The sequence below is a fragment of the Cololabis saira genome, chromosome 3 (assembly GCF_033807715.1).
Source record: "Cololabis saira isolate AMF1-May2022 chromosome 3, fColSai1.1, whole genome shotgun sequence".
Classification (NCBI taxonomy): Eukaryota; Metazoa; Chordata; class Actinopteri; order Beloniformes; family Belonidae; genus Cololabis; species Cololabis saira.
Genome location: NC_084589.1, coordinates 50202899 through 50220836, shown reverse-complemented (window position 1 = coordinate 50220836; position 17938 = coordinate 50202899). Strand labels below are relative to the sequence as shown.

Here is a 17938-nt window from a genome sequence, read left to right as displayed (position 1 = left end):
CTCAACTCATATCTAGTCAGAAATAATCATGAAAAATTTAATTACGTTTTCATTTTAGATGAATGAATCATTTTATTGTTTATAATTCTGGAATATTACACTCTCCATATGTAGAAAGAGCAGCAGTGCCCCCTGGTGGTGAGTTATAAAAGTTCAACATAAACCGAAGAGTGAACAATCTATCGTAATAATAATAAAAACACTAATAAAAAAATACTTTAGTGCATCAACAAGAGGAAAGTTGTCAGTGATGCAGATTATTGGTACAGCGTGATCAGTACAACTAGCCTTTAGCTCAGAAAGTGTGGAAAGAGAAATGTCATCAAATGAAGTTGAAAAGTGGAGATGCACTTTTGTCCTTTATCCTCAACTTCCTCAATCACGTCATTTTGATCCAGTTTGTTATTTCACTGGTCTTGGCTTCATCAAATGACACATCCTTAGTCCCAAAAGCATCGTCACACATGTCAGGGCTGGAGGCCTGAGCCTGGACTCCAAGATCTTCAACTGCTGCTGTTACCGGCACCTCAGCTGCTCCAGCAGCTCCACGTTACACCAGTTCTTATATTTTCCTGCAGCTTTGCTGGCACGTCCCAATACTTTAGCTGTCTGTGAACCACAGTCTGCTGTGTTTCTGAATGTCTTTATATTCGTGTTTACATCATCCGTCTCTCTGTTGCTGCATTTTCCAGAGCGGGCAGCGAGACCTCAAACGCCATAAAACAGTTGAGATGTTAATTTATTTTATTTTGAACATTTCACACTTCACCTTAAAAACTGTTACTTAAATTGAACTGAAAAAAAGTTTAGTGAACTAATTAGTATTCTGAGTTGTGGAGATTAATGATATGAATACATTTTACTGAATGCCTAAAACCTAAGTAGAATGTAAGATAAAAGTATAAGAATTTGAATAAATGCAATGTCAAAATCTTTAAGATCTAAAATTAGATTTCAATAAAAGACAATAAAAAATCATGACCTCAGTTTTTATTTTCCTTAATCCTTTTATGATTCTACACATTTTTACCGTAATGCTAAATAAAAAAAATAGACCAGTATCTACTTTAAACATATACTGGATTATTTTATTTTTTTTAACCACACAGTTGCAATAAAGAATGGGGGAGGGACATGAATTATTTCATGAATAAGGACTAAAAATAACGTTAAAGGTATTTAGAATATATTGAATGATGCCATTAGGAAAAGTTCAAGACAGACTAATTATCCACAATATTTAACCAATAACGATGAAGTCATTAATGATATGAATGAGGTGGTTAATAATTTTAACAGGTATTTTGTGAGTGTCGGACCAAAGCTGGCAGAAAAATGTGTGATCCTGGATCAGCTGATGGATGGAAGGAAACATTAATAAGTAGAAATCCAGATTCAATGTTTCTCACAGCTGTGGAGGAGAGAGAAATCATAGATATTGTAAGTAAATGTAAAAACAAGGTGTCAACTGACTGTGGTGATATGACAATAGTCAAAAAGGTTATTGATGGATTGTTAACTGACATACAGCTGTAATCAGTCGCTCAGAACTGGGACATTTACAAAAACAAATGAAAACTGCAAAAGTCATCCTACTGTACAGAACTGGAGACAGACACCAATTCACTAATTACAGGCCTGATTCTTTACTCCCAACATTTTCTAAGATCTTAGAAAAAGTATTTATTTACAGGTTGGACAAATTAATGCCAATCAAAAGGCCACGCCACTAATTACAGATTAAACTTCTTGCTTTATATAATTCCAACCTGCCACAATACGAGGAAAAAGAGGCTTCAAACCCCTGCAGAAAACCTGTGGGTGATTCATGCAGGAATGAACCGTCATTCTGAGTTTGGGGGTTAGTTTGGGATCTTTATTCCCTCTAGTGGTTAAATGTTGGAAACTGCAGCTTTAAATGAGTCTTGTATATCTATATATTTCACACCAAAATCAGTTTGATAGTTTGATCAGTTTGATATTTAAATGTTTTAATGTCTCAAAGACTTACCATGTGTATTATTTTGAAGCCCATTGCAATAAAAGTTTCTTAACAACATAAATGTTTTATAACAAATAATAAAGAACACATGAATTAAAAAACATTTTTATTTTAAATATTAATATTAACAATCAGAATCATATAAATTGTGTCAGCTCTCATTGTGTCGGAAAAAATAAAACTCCTTCTAAACCTTCTTGCTTGTGTTGTTTTCTCAGATGTAAATCACTTTGGATAAAAGCGTCTGCTAAATGACAGAAGTCGTAGTAAACCAGTGATGAAAAGAATGTTGTATGCATTTTGTTCTAATTACTTTCGTTGGTAAATGAAATACTTACTGTAACTGCGAGAAGGAACTATGTCATTTGTTCAGACTCCACTGCAGCCCTTCAGAGTTTGACTTCAAATAAAACAATAAGAGAAGATCTAGTGTTGGAAATATTAATGGTGTTGTGGAGGTTATGCAGAACTGGAATTACTGTGCAGTTTTGTTGGGTTCCTGCCCACATGGGTGTTGATGGCAATGAGAAAGCAGACAATATTGCTAAAAGAGCATTGAAATTGAGTAGTGAGGTAATTATGGAAATTGCTTTTGGTAAAGGTGAAGCAAAATCATGAATTAGAAAGGCAGTGAGGGATTCATGGCAGAAGGTGTGGGACAACGGTGTAAAAGGGAGACATTTTTATAACATACACAAGTCAATTAATGCCAGAGGTGTCAAAAGTATTCACATTCAGGTAGAAGTATAGATACTAGAGTTTAAAAATACTCCTGTAGAAGTTGAAGTATCGACTCAAGTTTTTTACTCAAGTAAAAGTATAAAAGTACCGGTTTCAAAACTACTTAAAGTATAAAAGTAAAAGTAATGTAATGGGGGGAAAAAGCCATTAAGGACAAAAGCCATTGAAAATGAATGCATCTTAGTATAATGCAAATATATTAAAGAACCATATATGTGTACTATTGAGCATTAACATGTGTTTCAGAGAGCAGTAGATATGATGACTAGTTGCCTATAAGTATTGTAATGGTGCAAAAAGTCAAACTTCAGAGGCATGTTGTCATTTATCCTAACCTTTATTGGAATGTACATCCAAGTTTAGTTGCAGGAATCTGAGGGAACGGATGTAAGAACAAAACTGGACAAGAACATCTGAAACAACCACAACCAAATTCACTCTATCCGGAAGGAGCAATTTAACTGGATAGTTTTTATTTAAAGGCCGAAATGAAATAGAGTAACGAGGCTGTTTTTAAAATGTAAGGAGTAAAAAGTACAGAAAATTGCGTGAAAATGTAAGGAGTAAAAGTAAAAAGTCGTCTGAAAAATAAATACTCCAGTGAAGTATAGATAACCAAAATTTCTACTTAAGTAAGGTAACAAAGTATTTGTACTTTGTTACTTGACACCTCTGATTAACGTGAAGGTTTTCAAAGGAAAGTGTAGGAGAGAGGAAGTCATCATTTCTAGATTAAGATTAGGTCATACTAGTTTAAAATCAACTCTGTATTTAATGTCAAAGTCCGTGTCTGATAAATGTGATGAGTGTGATGTCACAGAGAATGTAGAGCATGTGATTCTTAAATGTGGCAAGTATGAGGTAGAAAGGAACGCTTTAAGAGACAGGATGTACGAGCTGGGACGGGAATGGAGTTTAGTAGGTTATTAGGGAGGAGTGAGGTGATGAGGGATTGTTATAAGGAAATCCTTGTCTTTCTTAAAGATGCAGGGATAGATAATAAGATTTAAATGTGGTTATCTTATTTTATTTAGGTATTTCCTTTTTTCCCCCCTTTAAGTTAGACTGTAACCTGGTGTAATAATGATCCTGATGTTACACACTCCGGTACAGCAGGTGGCGGTAGAACCTAATAACGTTGGTTGTGATCCGCCATTAAACCTAGAGAAGAAGAAGGAGAGGACGGTTCTGTTGTTTCCTTTCTTTTTCCTCTTCAACAATGTCTAAGGTGAATCATCTGAGAGAGTTTATCGGTCAGCGACTAACAGCAGCTGCTGTAGAAATATTGTCAGTGTTTGAAAAAAGCATCTTGGAGTATGAAGAAGAGCTCGACCGTCAGCGCAGACTGTTGGACCTCGCCTGGAAACCTGAAATCAGACTCCACAGAGTCGGTACGTAACCCTGGAAAGTTGAATGAATGAACACATGAGTATGACTCCTACAAGATCCCTTTGTTTCCAGTTAAAAGCCGTGGTGATGAAGCAAACCAACTAAATGGGAAACTCCCCAGCTCAAGCAGCTGCTGATGTGGGATTCGGAAACATCCCGAACTAACTTGTTGTTCTGTTTACTTGGTGCTGCCTTTCATGCTCCATTCACACTCTGGACCAGACTGAGATTTCACACTTTATCAATGAATGAATTTTTATTTCGAACATGTATATAAAAAATAAACAGTAACATCTTCATATTCACATATGTTGGAAAAAAGGAGTAGGAAGAAGTCTACACTTTTTCCTAGTTCCTACCCCTTTATAACTCTATGAATTTACATTATTGCTATTATTATATCTACACAATATCCATATAAATATAGTCTATATAAATACCATGTAAAACATGCCTATTACCACATAATTATCCATATAAGTATATAGCTAAAAATTAATATTATATGAATATTATATCAATATATAGAAAATAGAAATATTTTATAAATCTATATAAATATACACTATATAACTACATAAATATCCCTATAAATATATATGCTACATACCTAATAAATATATAACATATATTACATAATAATAACTATCCCTCTCAACATATAATATATACTACATAAATATCCACATAAATATCTAAACATATCTTAAGCAAGTATAATATACAATTTTTCCCTATTTTATTTGTTTCTCACACTCGTTACCCTATTTCCTCTTCCATATACCTGTTTATAAATATTTTTTGTATCTCTTTTTAAACAGATTTATGTTAGTACTTTTTCATTTCCAGCTCCAAACTGTTCCACAGAGTCTCCACAGTTCCATATGCACATGCTGCACATTGTTGTTCCTACTTTATGTTTTCTTTATGTTTACTTTATTTCACAAAAACATGAAGTTTACAAATTATATATCTGAAACAGAACATAGAAATCAAATTTCATGCCAGGGGGGATAAGAGTGGTGCTGCCTTTCATGGTCCATTCAGACTCTGGACCAGACTGGTATTTCATACTTTACACTTAATCCTTTATTTAGTAGAAAAGATGCAGATCACAGTGGCTCCGTGTAGATTTTTTTTTTTCATTAATTCAGCACAGTATAAAAAACAGAACAAGTAACATACAAATGTAAAAGAGAGATTGGTAATGTGCTAGGCTGAGGCAAAAAGCCCAAGGGGCTTATACGAGGCCTCTACCTGTAAAATACAGCAAAATATTGTACAAAGATTTAAAATATGCAGAATACATGATTGCAGTCTAAAAACAAAGACAAAGCAAATAAACAGCAGCATGAATAGAATACATGGTATCTACATGACTAAAGAAAAAAAATAACAAATCTAGAAATATCATTAGGTAATCTAATCAATTAAATGTGTCCTGAGTTTATGTTTAAAATGATTGAATGAAGTAGAGGTAGACGAGATTGCTGTAGGTGTTCCATAACTGTATCTGATGGAGAACTGACACAAACCAGTACGGAACTTCTGGAGATTTAAATGATTAGCCTGTCTTGTATTAAAATGGTGCATATCACTGTTGAACTGAAAAAATCTTTACATGGCAAAGAAAATGAAACTGGAAGGAACAATACTTTGAAAATAGAATAGCAGGTTTGATATGTATTTAATCCATCGTAGGAACAAAGGGTACCGGAAATGTAACGCAAGTTTATTGAAATGCCAGGCCTTTCATGATGGAATCTAAATCTTAATCTCAGATGTAAAGTGTGATGAATCAATAATATCTTATGTTGCTAAATGGGAATTCTTAAAATTTAAAATTCGAGAATTTGCTATTAGTTTTGGAAAATCACGTAACAGAAGTAACAAATTATCAGAAATTATTAAAGAAGTAAACTACTATTGCAATAAAACTTCACAGACTGATGAGGATAAACAAAAATGACAAATTTAGCAAATTAAGCTTGATGAAATCTATCTCAGGAGAGCCGAAGGTGCTTATATAAGATCAAGAGCAAAATGGATAGAGGAAGGAGAAAAAAGCACATTATACTTTTGTTGATTAGAAAAAAGAAGACGGGAAAGAAAATCAAATCACTGGTGATTAAAGATCAAACTGTCACAGATCCGGCTGTGATTGCCAGAGAAATAGTTTCCTTCTACAGTAAGTTATATTCCTCATCTTTCTCTAGAGATGATTCTGACAACTTTTTTAACTATATCAAAGATCTTATTCCAACTATAGAAAAAGAGTTTGCAGATTTATGTGATGCTGATATTTCTTCTGTTGAACTTGACCAGTTAACAGTTTGTCTTTGGACAAATCCCCAGGGAGTGATGGTCTTACTGCAACTTTTTATAAACATTTCTGTGATTTATTAAAGGAACCATTCTCTCTTATGTTCAAAGAAGCAACTAACAATATCACATTTCCCTCTAGTACGAAACAAGGAATAATAACTGTGATTCCAAAACCGGGTCAAAACCCAAAAGTGTTAGAAAATCTTAGACCGATCACCTTATTGAACAATGATTACAAAATTGTAACCCTCATTTATGATAACAGATTAAAAAAGCACTTGCACAAAATCACAAGTGACTCCCAATCTGGCTTTATGAGGGGTAGATCCATTCACAACAATATTTGCTTAATCCTCGATCTTCTACACTATAATAATTTAATAGAAGATGATGATTTTATTTTGTTTCTTGACTTTTATAAAGCGTTTGATTCGATTGAGCACCCATTCATTTTTCAGTGTTCAAAATTAATTGGATTTGGTGATAAATTCCTAAATATCTTTGAATTCCTTCATCAAAGTTCAAATAGCTGTATATCTTTAGCAGAAGACACATCACCTCGATTTACAATTAAACGAGGAGTAAAACAAGGCTGTCCTATTTCTCCATTTTTCTTCATAATAGCTACAGAAATGCTCTCTATCCTTATCAAAAATTCCAATATTGCACCTTTAGAGGTACTTGGAATACATGTAATCATTAGCCAGTTAGCAGATGACACTACTATCTTCACGAAACAATTATCTGAAGTCCCAAAAATATTGCATAATATTGATATTTTCTCCAAAGCCTCAGGGAGTGTAGCACCCTATAATGTAATAATTTCCTGATAATGTAATAACGCCTGAAAATGTAATAAAATTTGCACTTAACTCAATCGAAAATGTAATAAAACCCAATAATGTAATAACTTAACCAATAATGTAATAAAATACCCTGACTGATATTGTTATAACATTTTTACCGATAAGATGGGTCTTTTTTTTTCAAAACTGATAATGTAATACTTGACAGATAATGTAATATATATGTTTATTTTCAGTCCAGAGTTCAACATTTTGTGTTTTAAGAATCTTAGAATGTTATATACACTGGATGTGAAACACCAGATTGACTATTGGGTTAAATTGCAGACTTTGAGTTCCATACAGCCTTACGCAGATACGCTGTATGCAGATACAGGGGGTAACTTAGGGGGTACTGGGGGTAACCTAGGGGGTACTGGGGGTAACCTAGGGGATTCATGGGGTAACTTAGGGGGTTCTGGGGGTAACCTAGGGTGGTTGGTGAAGTTATTACATTATTGGATTTTATTACATTTTCGATTGAGGTAAATGCAAATGTTCTTATCTGCATATCTGGGTAAGGCTGTATGGAACTCAAAGTCTGCAATTTAACCCAATAGTCAATCTGGTGTTTCACATCCAGTGTATATAACATTCTTAGATTCTTAAAACACAAAATGTTGAACTCTGGACTGAAAATAGACATATATATTACATTATCTGTCAAGTATTACATTATTAGTTTTGAAAAAAAAAAGACCCACCTAAAAATGTAATAAATTCCCAATAATGTAATAAGGTATTACATTATCGGTAAAAATGTTATTACAATATCAGTCAGGATATTTTATTACATTATTGGTTGAGTTATTACATTATTGGGTTTTATTACATTTTCGACTGAGTTAAGTGCAAATTTTCACATTTTCAGGCGTTATTACATTATCAGGAAATTATTACATTATAGGGTGCTACAGGGCTGAAATGAAATTTCAACAAATGTGAGTTAATGCCAATTCACCATTGTATAAATTACAAAATATGGACAATATATATGCGTTGCGGTGGAGATTAAAACATAAAAAATAGTGCAAAGGAAAGAAAAACAGTGCAAAAAAAGCAGGTAGAATGAGTGTGAGGTAGACAGGTATTGCATAGATATTGCACACATGATTATTGCACATCTAGTTATTGCACATGTTATTATTATTGTTCGTTAGCTACTGAGAGCAGTCCTGGTTATGGAGTCTGATGGAAGCGGGAGGAAGGAGCTGCGATGCCTCTCCAGGGTTCTGATGGAGCTCTCCAGGGTTCTGATGGAGCTCTCCAGGGTTCTTATGGAGCTCTCCAGGGTTCTGATGGAGCTCTCCATGGTTCTGATGGAGCTCTCCAGGGTTCTGATGGAGCTCTCCAGGGTTCTGATGGAGCTCTCTAGGGTTCTGATGGATCTCTCCATGGTTCTGATGGAGCTCTCCATGGTTCTGATGGAGCTCTCCATGGTTCTGATGGAGCTCTCCAGGGTTCTGATGGAGCTCTCCAGGGTTCTGATGGAGCTCTCCAGGGTTCTGACAGTCTCATGAAGGGGGTGGGAGACATTGTCCATGATGGAGGACAGCTTAGCCACCATCCTCCTCTCCCCCACCACCTCCACAGGGTCCAGACTGCAGCCCAGGACAGAGCCGGCTTTCCTCACCACCTTGTCCAGTCTGTTCCTCTCTGCTGCAGTGATGCTGCTGCTCCAGCAGACACACCATAAAAGATGGCCGGAACACGTGAGCAGTGATTCCCATCCTGCTAAAGCCTTCCTGGAGGACTGTTGGGAACATAATAAATCAAATATTATGAGTTGTGGGTGGGTAGGAAACATAAAAGCAGTACAAGCAGGTTTAGGTCATATACACCTAAAGACATAGATCCATTCACAACAATATTCGCTTAATCCTCGATCTTCTACACTATAATAATTTAATAGAAGATGATGATTTTATTTTGATTTTTATAAAGCGTTTGATTCGATTGAGCACCCATTCATTTTTCAGTGTTTAAAATTAATTGGATTTGGTGATAAATTCCTAAATATCTTTGAATCCCTTCATCAAAATTCAAATAGCTGTATATCTTTACCAGAAGACACATCACCTCGATTTACAATTAAACGAGGAGTAAAACAAGGCTGTCCTATTTCTCCATTTTTCTTCATAATAGCCACATAAATGCTCTCTATCCTTATCAAACATTCCAATATTGCACCTTTAGAGGTACTTGGAATACATGTAATCATTATCCAGTTAGCAGATGACATAGTGCTGGGCGGTATGACCAAAAATGTATATCACGGTATTTTTCAAAATTATATCGGTTTCACGGTATATCACAGTATTTTTTTTTTCATGCACAACTGGGTGTTAACCACATTTTCTAATGATTTGGAAAGGAATTGCTGCAGTAATTTGGCTTAGAATAGCCTATTTTACCGTCAAATCAAAGCAAATAAATTTGATTTAGGCATGCTTTTCAAAGAAAAAAATCTTTTACAAAATTACAAGGTAGAAAATATTTATTGAACATAAAAAACTGAACTTGAATTTTTTAATTTCCCAGCATTATGTTGTTTTGGTTCCACCTCCTGGTGAATGTTAGGTAAAATTCTTATGTGCTTACTTTTTGGTTGGCCAACGATTTATGTTTGTGGTGCGCAACCGTTACGGGAGCGGCCAGTCTATTTCCTTATATTACAACGCCGTTATTAATTGTTCGGTTTTTTCCCACTTATTCCACCGAACACCAAAGTGTTTTTTTGCCATTTTCGGCGGAACAAATTCGGTTACCGAACAATCGGTGCATCACTACTGCTAAACAGTCCCCTCACAAACAGTGTCCAGCGGCGCTACGTTCCGCCGCGCGGCGCGGCGTTCCCAACGTTGTGTACACTACTGTACATACTCACCGGTATTACGGTATATGAAAAATTCATATCATAAGAAAAATAAACACCGGTATTCGGTATGAACCGGTATACCGCCCAGCACTAAGATGACACTACTATCTTCACGAAACAATTATCTGAAGTCCCAAAAATATTGCATAATATTGATATTTTCTCCAAAGCCTCAGGGCTGAAATTAAATTTGAACAAATGTGAGTTAATGCCAATTCACCATAGTCACTTATCAGAGGCATACAACATCCCTATAAAATCTGTTGTCAAATATCTTGGCATTTCCATCTCTAAAGATTCAGCAGAACGTGAAAATAAAAATGTGTGGAGGGTAATTAATGAATGCCAAAACAAACAACTCCTGGTTATTAAGAGACATCAGTTTATTAGGTTGTATCTTCTTAACCAAAATGGAAAGTCTCTCCAGATGTATTTATCCAGCAAACTCGTTGTCTATTCCCAATAACGTAATCAAAAAGATTAATCAGGTTAACTTTGATTTTACCTCTAGAAAGAAAAATAATTACATTAGAAAAACTGAACTGACCAAAGAATTCAAAGATGGAGGCCTGCAAGTTATAGATTATGATTTTATTAATGGAAACCTAAAAAAGGAACTGGTTGAAATCTTTTCTACACAATAAGAGCTTTTGGTATCATTTTTAATAAACTGGGAGGCATTGAACTGTTACTAAGATGCGACTTTACCGTTCAAATTTCATGCTTTAGACTTAATCGTTTATTTTGTAAAAAAGATACAGATCACAGTGGCTCCGTGTAAGATGTGAGATGACTCTGGCAAAAAACGCAATCGTTGGAGGATGTTCATGTAGGAGTTCATATGCAGGACTTGTAGTTAGATCGTTATATATGACGCGGAAGAAGCCATTTCTAGAACAACAACTTTATTCTTCAACTGTCTCGATACCAACGCAGTAACACAAGATTACAGTCACAGTGCCGCCTAATGGTCACACAGAGTAATGCACTTGTTTTCAAATATACTACATAGATGAAGGGGAAGACCGAAGGTTCAGGACAAAGTTTAAACCTCACAAATACAACCAAACAATCAACACTGGGAAGCACTTTTGACTTGTTAAAATCCAATCTTTTTGTCCCTTTTTGTAATTCCAGAACTCCCACAAGAAAATGTTTGTAAGGTGGAGGAGGACGGGGTTTTCAGTGACCAGCACCTGGATAACCTGGAGAGGAGCTGCAGCCCGGACCAGGAGGAACCAGGGCATCCACAGACTCCAGAACTGGAGGAAGACTCCAGCGGTCAGGAGATGAAGCACGAGGACGTAGAGGTGGATGTCTCATTGGTCAATGTCGCTGATGTGAAAGTTGAAAATGGGGAACCAGGACCAAACTGTGTCCAGCTGCTGTTGCACACTTCTCCTGAAGCTCAAAACAAAGATGAGGAAGGGACTGAAAGTTTACGCTCAGACTCCAGTAAAACTGCAGATCCGGAGCCAATGAGACGACACGGTGACCACGAAGATGCTGCTGTCCCGTCAGACAGCAACTGTAAATCAAAGCTGACCAGGACCCACACGGGGAAGAAGGTATTTTCTTGCAGAACTTGCAGGAAAGAGTTCAGTAGAAGTAGTATTTTAATGGATCACATGAAGATCCACACTGGTGAAAGGCCGTACCTGTGCAACACCTGCAACAAAACCTTTACTAGATCATCACATCTTAAAAGCCACATATACACGCACACGGGCGAGAAGCCCTACATCTGCAAAACATGTGGAAAAAGTTACAGGCTACGTTCCACCTTGGTGGTTCACTTGAGGATCCACACCGGCGAAAAGCCGTACCTGTGCAACACCTGCGGCAAAAGCTTTATTAGATTATCAAATCTTAAAAGCCACATAACCACGCACACGAACCAGAGGCCCTACATCTGCAAAACATGTGGAAAAAGTTACAGGCTATCTTCCCACCTGGTGGTTCACTCGAGGATCCACACCGGCGAAAGGCCGTACGTGTGCAACACCTGCAGGAAAACCTTTACTGACTCATCACATCTTAACCGCCACATAACCACACACACGGGCGAGAAGCCATATTTGTGCAAGACGTGCAACAAAGGTTTTAGCCGCAGAATTCATTTGCTGAGTCACATGAAAAATCACCCGGAGGAGAAGTCTGGTGACTCGTGACTAGGGGTGTAACAATATATCGTGCCACGAAATTTCGCAATACAAAAATGTCACAATACGTGTCGTGGAGTAGGGCTGAACGATATGGACAAAATTTCATATCTCGATATTTATGCCAGATATCTCGATATCGATACGATACGATATGACTTTGGTTCGGTGAAAACCAAGCATTTTTCAGAAAAATAAAAACATCAGAAATCAAAAGAGTGCAGTTTTATTGATTAGAACTCACTGCCAGTCATCAACATTAACATAAAGTCACTCAATAATAAATAATAATCAAAATATTTTACTGTAGCTCCGCTTTAACAATAAATAACCAATGCAGTTAGAGTTGGAGTTCAGTACATGTTATTGATTGGACGCTGCAGCTGAACGGACTGTCACAACATCACTGCAGTTTCATGACGAAGTGAAGACAGATTACAGATTAAACTCATGTTTCACTCCCAGGTTTCATATTTGATTTATTTTCTGTTTCAACAATTAAATATCTAAAAATGTTAACTTTCAATCTGATCAACAAAAGAACCAGAAACAACTTTCTTAATTTATTACTGCGCATGTGCAATCCCCCCATTTGTCCAATCCTTGTTTTCAGTAAACGAATAGGAAATAGAGAAAAGAGTTTTCCACTCGCTGTTTTAATTCCCAATTTCGATTTTCAAACACATCAATGAATTTTTTATTATCAAAACAAAAGATGGGGAACGGATTATTTTGGTTTATTTCTCTATTTTTATTTTGTAATTTCAAAAAAAAAAAAAACGGATGGCTGCGAAATACACGTCGCAATTTTCACCAAGCACGACTTGCACAACACCTCGCTCTGGTCGACATCATCCTTTCTAAATCCAAAATACCTCCAAATAATGGAGGATGATTTATGTTTTGCCACAAAATTAGATTCTGCACCGCCACTGGCCGCATTATCCTCCGTACTCATGTCTCCTTTCTTCCGTTTGGATTTCTCCGCTCTTCTCCGCTCTCCTGTGTGTGGCTGTGTGCGTCTCAGTCACGTCTCCCTCCCTCCCACCCTCCTATGTTTGTCATTGGTTGGCTTCAGCTGTCGATCAACAGCAAGCATGAAATAAGCTTTGTGGTTGGCTGGCCGTAGTGGTGCGTTCAAGAGCAATCTTAAAAGTAATGTTTATGGAGACTGCTCGCGCTGTACAAGCAGGGCGAGCGGAAATATATCGTTTATATCGTTGCTTTTCCGTTATTAATGTCTTGAATGTTCATATCTCGATATAGATACGATAACGGTATATAGTTCAGCCCTATCGTGGAGGTGACAAAGTGTATCGCGATATTGGGTTATTAATATTAATCTATTGTGTTGACTAGTAACGCGCATCCGACCGCGACCGCGGCCGGACCGCGCGGACCAAAATCTTCCTCCGCTCAGAAGAAACTAGTCCCGTTTTGCAGTCCCGTTTTGAGGTCTGAACCTTTACTTATGTAAGTCTGGTGTAGAGTTAAGCCTTACCTTATTAAATTAAACCTTTTTGGGGTCGTGAGTAGGATAAACACGGAGACAACTTCTGCTAAGTTCCAGTGTACTTCAATGTCCGCTCAACAGCGTAGGATTTTAGAGCATCAACACAGCACCTAGTGCTGTATCACTCCGCCCAATCTAAAACCTACTAATCACTACAGATTAACTGACTAGTGTAATTATAGTCCCTGATTTACAGAATATAAAGAATATATTTATAAAATAATGAACCCTGAATTAACAAAATAACCCTCTTAACAAAAATAAATCTCCTCTTACACTTATAAGGTGAGCATGAATCAATCTTTTTTATGATGTAAAATTGTATGTATTTATTTACTTTTATTTATTTATTTAATTTTAGTTGTTAAATTTCTGGAAAAGAAAAAAGTCAAATCATACATGAGAGAAACAATTCAGTTTGTGGCAAAATATTTGTACTTGTATGAAACTGAAGATGCATAATGCAAACCTGACATTTACTTTTAGTTCAGTTTGTGGAAAATGGTTGGCCTGGCTTTCTCTTTAAAACTTAAACAGTTATAAAGCATTACAAACTGGAACATTAGGGCAAACGCACAGCATTATTTTGTATTTTGTGTCTTTCAAATAAAAGACAATTTCCTCATGACTACCTCATTCAAGGTTGTTAAAAAAATACTGCTATATCGTATCGTATCGTTATCGTGACCTCAATATCGTGTATCGTACCGTATCGTGAGATTAGTGTATCGTTACACCCCTACTCGTGACAAATGAAGCTCATGTTGTCGTCCTCCGGGGGCAGCTCTCCACTCCTGTCTGACCCACAGAAGAAAAACCTGCAGAAGTCCAACCACCACCTCCTGTGGCTGATGAGCCTAATCCCCTCCCCACAAGGTTTGCAGGTTCAACCCGGATTTATGCTTCTCCGTCAACTTGACGTAGAGGGAACAATGTGGTTGTTTACTTTTTTTTAAAGTTCTGCATTGAGGTTGTTTGAATCCCTGTTCCTTCTTAAAATCGTATTATTTGTTGCTGTTGGTAACTTGTCGTCTCCACGGTGAAAATAAAGAGCTGTTAGTGTGTGCTGAAGTTTCTTTAAACGTGACAGTTTATTTTGTTCATCTACAAAGCCTCTCTCACACGTCCTTTTTCCCGTCTGTTTCTTCTTCACTCACATTCTCTTTGTAAAGTTAATCTGCAGCTCCATGTTGTTAAACTCTCTCCATCTACTCCGTTCAGAGGTTATATATTGTGATGTTATACATAGTTCGCTGAAAACTGTAAAAGGATTTATGCATTTTATAATCTGAGCTGCACGTACATCAGATTATCGTGATAATTGATGGGACAAACTAAGTCAAAACAATGTAATTCAAATTATCCATGCTGTTATTGTAACTATATAAGCTAAAGTTACAACATATCTGTGTATGTTTTTCATATTATTTAAATAATATGAAATTAACAATATTATTTAGTCACATGTATAAAACCAAGTTGTACTAAATGTACAACTCATCTGACACATGATTTATTCTAAAGCTGATGTTGAGATCCGTGTTGAAGCTGCAGATCTGCAGGTTGGAGAGCAGGAAGAAGAGGGAGGATCATCGGGATCAGATTCCAGGAAGAGGACAGACTTTGGATTTAACCCTTTTATATCAGACATCCGTTTAGAAGTAAATGTCTTTTTACCTCAACTCATATGTAGTCAGAAATAATCATGAAAAATGTAATTAAGTTTTCATTTTAGATGGATGAATCATTTTATTGTTTATAATTCTGGAATATTACACTCTCCATATGTAGAAAGAGCAGCAGTGCCCCCTGGTGGTGAGTTATAAAAGCTCAACATAAACCCAAAAGTGAACAATCTATTGTAATAATAATTAGGGCTGCAAGCAACGATGAATGGGCCCTCGCGCGTGCAATTTTCACCAATAAAGGTCAAGGACTCAAAACCGAGTCCGATGACACCACCCATGACTTTATATCAAACCATTCAAAAGTTAATGCAGAAAGTAGGAACTATCAAATATGGACCAATCAGATAAAGGGGCGTCTATCGTCGCCACGGTAACGCTTTTGACTGAGAAAAGTAATGTGGCTCGTTGCAGGATGAAGACGCACATTTTGATGTATAACACACCTGGGTGCACATTACCGTTCGGGCTCTAAAACGGCTGAAGAAATGGCATAAATTGCGCCAAAATGACACGATTAATTCAAAATGGCCGACTTCCTGTTCGGTTTCGGCCATGGCGCCAAGAGACTTTTCTTTAAGTTGCGACATGATACAGGTGTTTACCGATTTTTGTACGTCAAACCGTATTGTGGGGCTTGAGTCACAAAGTTTTCAAGGGCGCGCTGTTGAGCCATTTTGCCACGCCCATTAATACAAACCATTAAATATCATATTTTTCGCCAGGCCTGGCTTGCGTGCAAAATTTGGTGACTTTTGGGGCACGTTTAGGGGGGCAAAAAGGCCCTCATTTGGTCAGAAAAATACAAATAAAAACAAGGAAAAAAATTCCTACACATACAATAGGGCCTTCACACTGTCAGTGCTCGGGCCCTAATAATAAAAATAATAACATGATAATGGAGGGAGGACTTTGCTGTTTCAGGGCCAAGACCACTTGCCTTCATGGAGAGGGACATGAATTCCTTCATGAATAAGGACTAAAAATAACGATAAAGGTATTTGGAATATATTGAACGATGCCATTAGGAAAAGTTCAAGACAGACTAATTATCCACAATATTTAACCAATAACGATGGAGTCATTAATGATAAGAATGAGGTGGTTAATCATTTTAACAGGTATGTTACAACCAAAAACGTAATAACGGCCAATAACGTAATAATTTTGGCCATTTCAAATGTAATAAAGCCACTAGTGAAATAATGTGCCAATAATGTAATAAAACTTTTGAGCCAATAACATAATAACTTTTTGCCGATAATGTATATAATAAGGCATTACATTATTGGCTGGTTATTACGTTATTGGCCTGGTATTAAAAAAAAACCTTTCAAAATGTAATAACTGGTGCCGGTAATGTAATAACACATAAATATGACAGCAGCTCTTGGAAATAAAGTTTTTTTTTGCAGTTTTTGGGCAGTTAGTGGATGACATATAGTCGTCATATTTATTCATCCAAGATCTCTCTCTCTCTCTCTCTCTCTCTCTCTCTCTCTCTCTCTCTCTCTCTCTCTCTCTCTCTCTCTCTCTCTCTCTTCATAATTGTTTGGTCTTTCCCCTCTTTAGACAAATAGATATTCATAGATGTTCTTGTCTAAACAGGCAATTTTTCATGTGTACCATCATGCATATACCATAAAATCAGTGTCTCGTTGAGCTGTCAAATGAATTCACCATATATTTTCCTGGACATGAACAATCACAATTAAATTAAAACTGTTCCTTCTCAAATGAAAAGTAGCTTTCACTCATATTCACAAAATATGGAGCAATACAAACATCTACACAGCTGCTTTATCATTACTGTAAAAAAACAACTTTGAAACGTCACTTTAGCCAACATGGGGCCTGTAAGCTCAATGTGTTGATGTAGTTTTTAATTTTCAAACATGTAAAACAAAGTTAGACATATGAACCCTGCAGAGCATTCATTTTAGATCTCCAACAGCTGGTTTCAGTAGTGATCTATTTGTTGACTGGTTAACAGAAGTGTGTTACAAGCGTCCTGAGGCGTCTCTCTCTTCTTCTTCTTGTTTTTATTATTGTTTATTTCCAATCAAAAAATCTGAACTGCAATATATAATATACATACAGCAAAAACATGAACAAAAAAAATAAAAACTGTTCCTCCTCAAATGAAAAGTAGCTTTCGCTCATTTACAAATGTGAAAAAGAAACTTAAAATAGTTGACAAAGGAGGAATCATAACAGACAACTGGCATGACTTCTTCCAGTATATGTCTTTGATTTTGTACTGCCCGAAACACAGATGAGTAAGGACTATCCAGGCTTTCATCCATCGGCTGTCCTTGCTAAACAACTCCTTTATTCTTATGCTCAGACCACTGTTGCGTCCAGCAGCCTTGTACAGCTTCATAACACTAATAGAACA

At 36.5% G+C, this 17938-nt stretch overlaps 1 protein-coding gene across 1 annotated transcript in view; it reads left to right on the top strand.

Moving 5' to 3' along the window:
* The first annotated feature begins 11322 nt into the window (after positions 1-11322).
* The window catches only part of LOC133440759 (zinc finger protein 436-like), a 32378-nt gene continuing 25762 nt past the window's right edge, over positions 11323-17938 (top strand). The window contains exon 1 of the mRNA XM_061718076.1: positions 11323-12244. Within this exon, the coding sequence (XP_061574060.1) occupies positions 11470-12244 (775 nt within the window). The 5' untranslated portion in view covers positions 11323-11469. The remainder of the gene's footprint in view (positions 12245-17938) is intronic.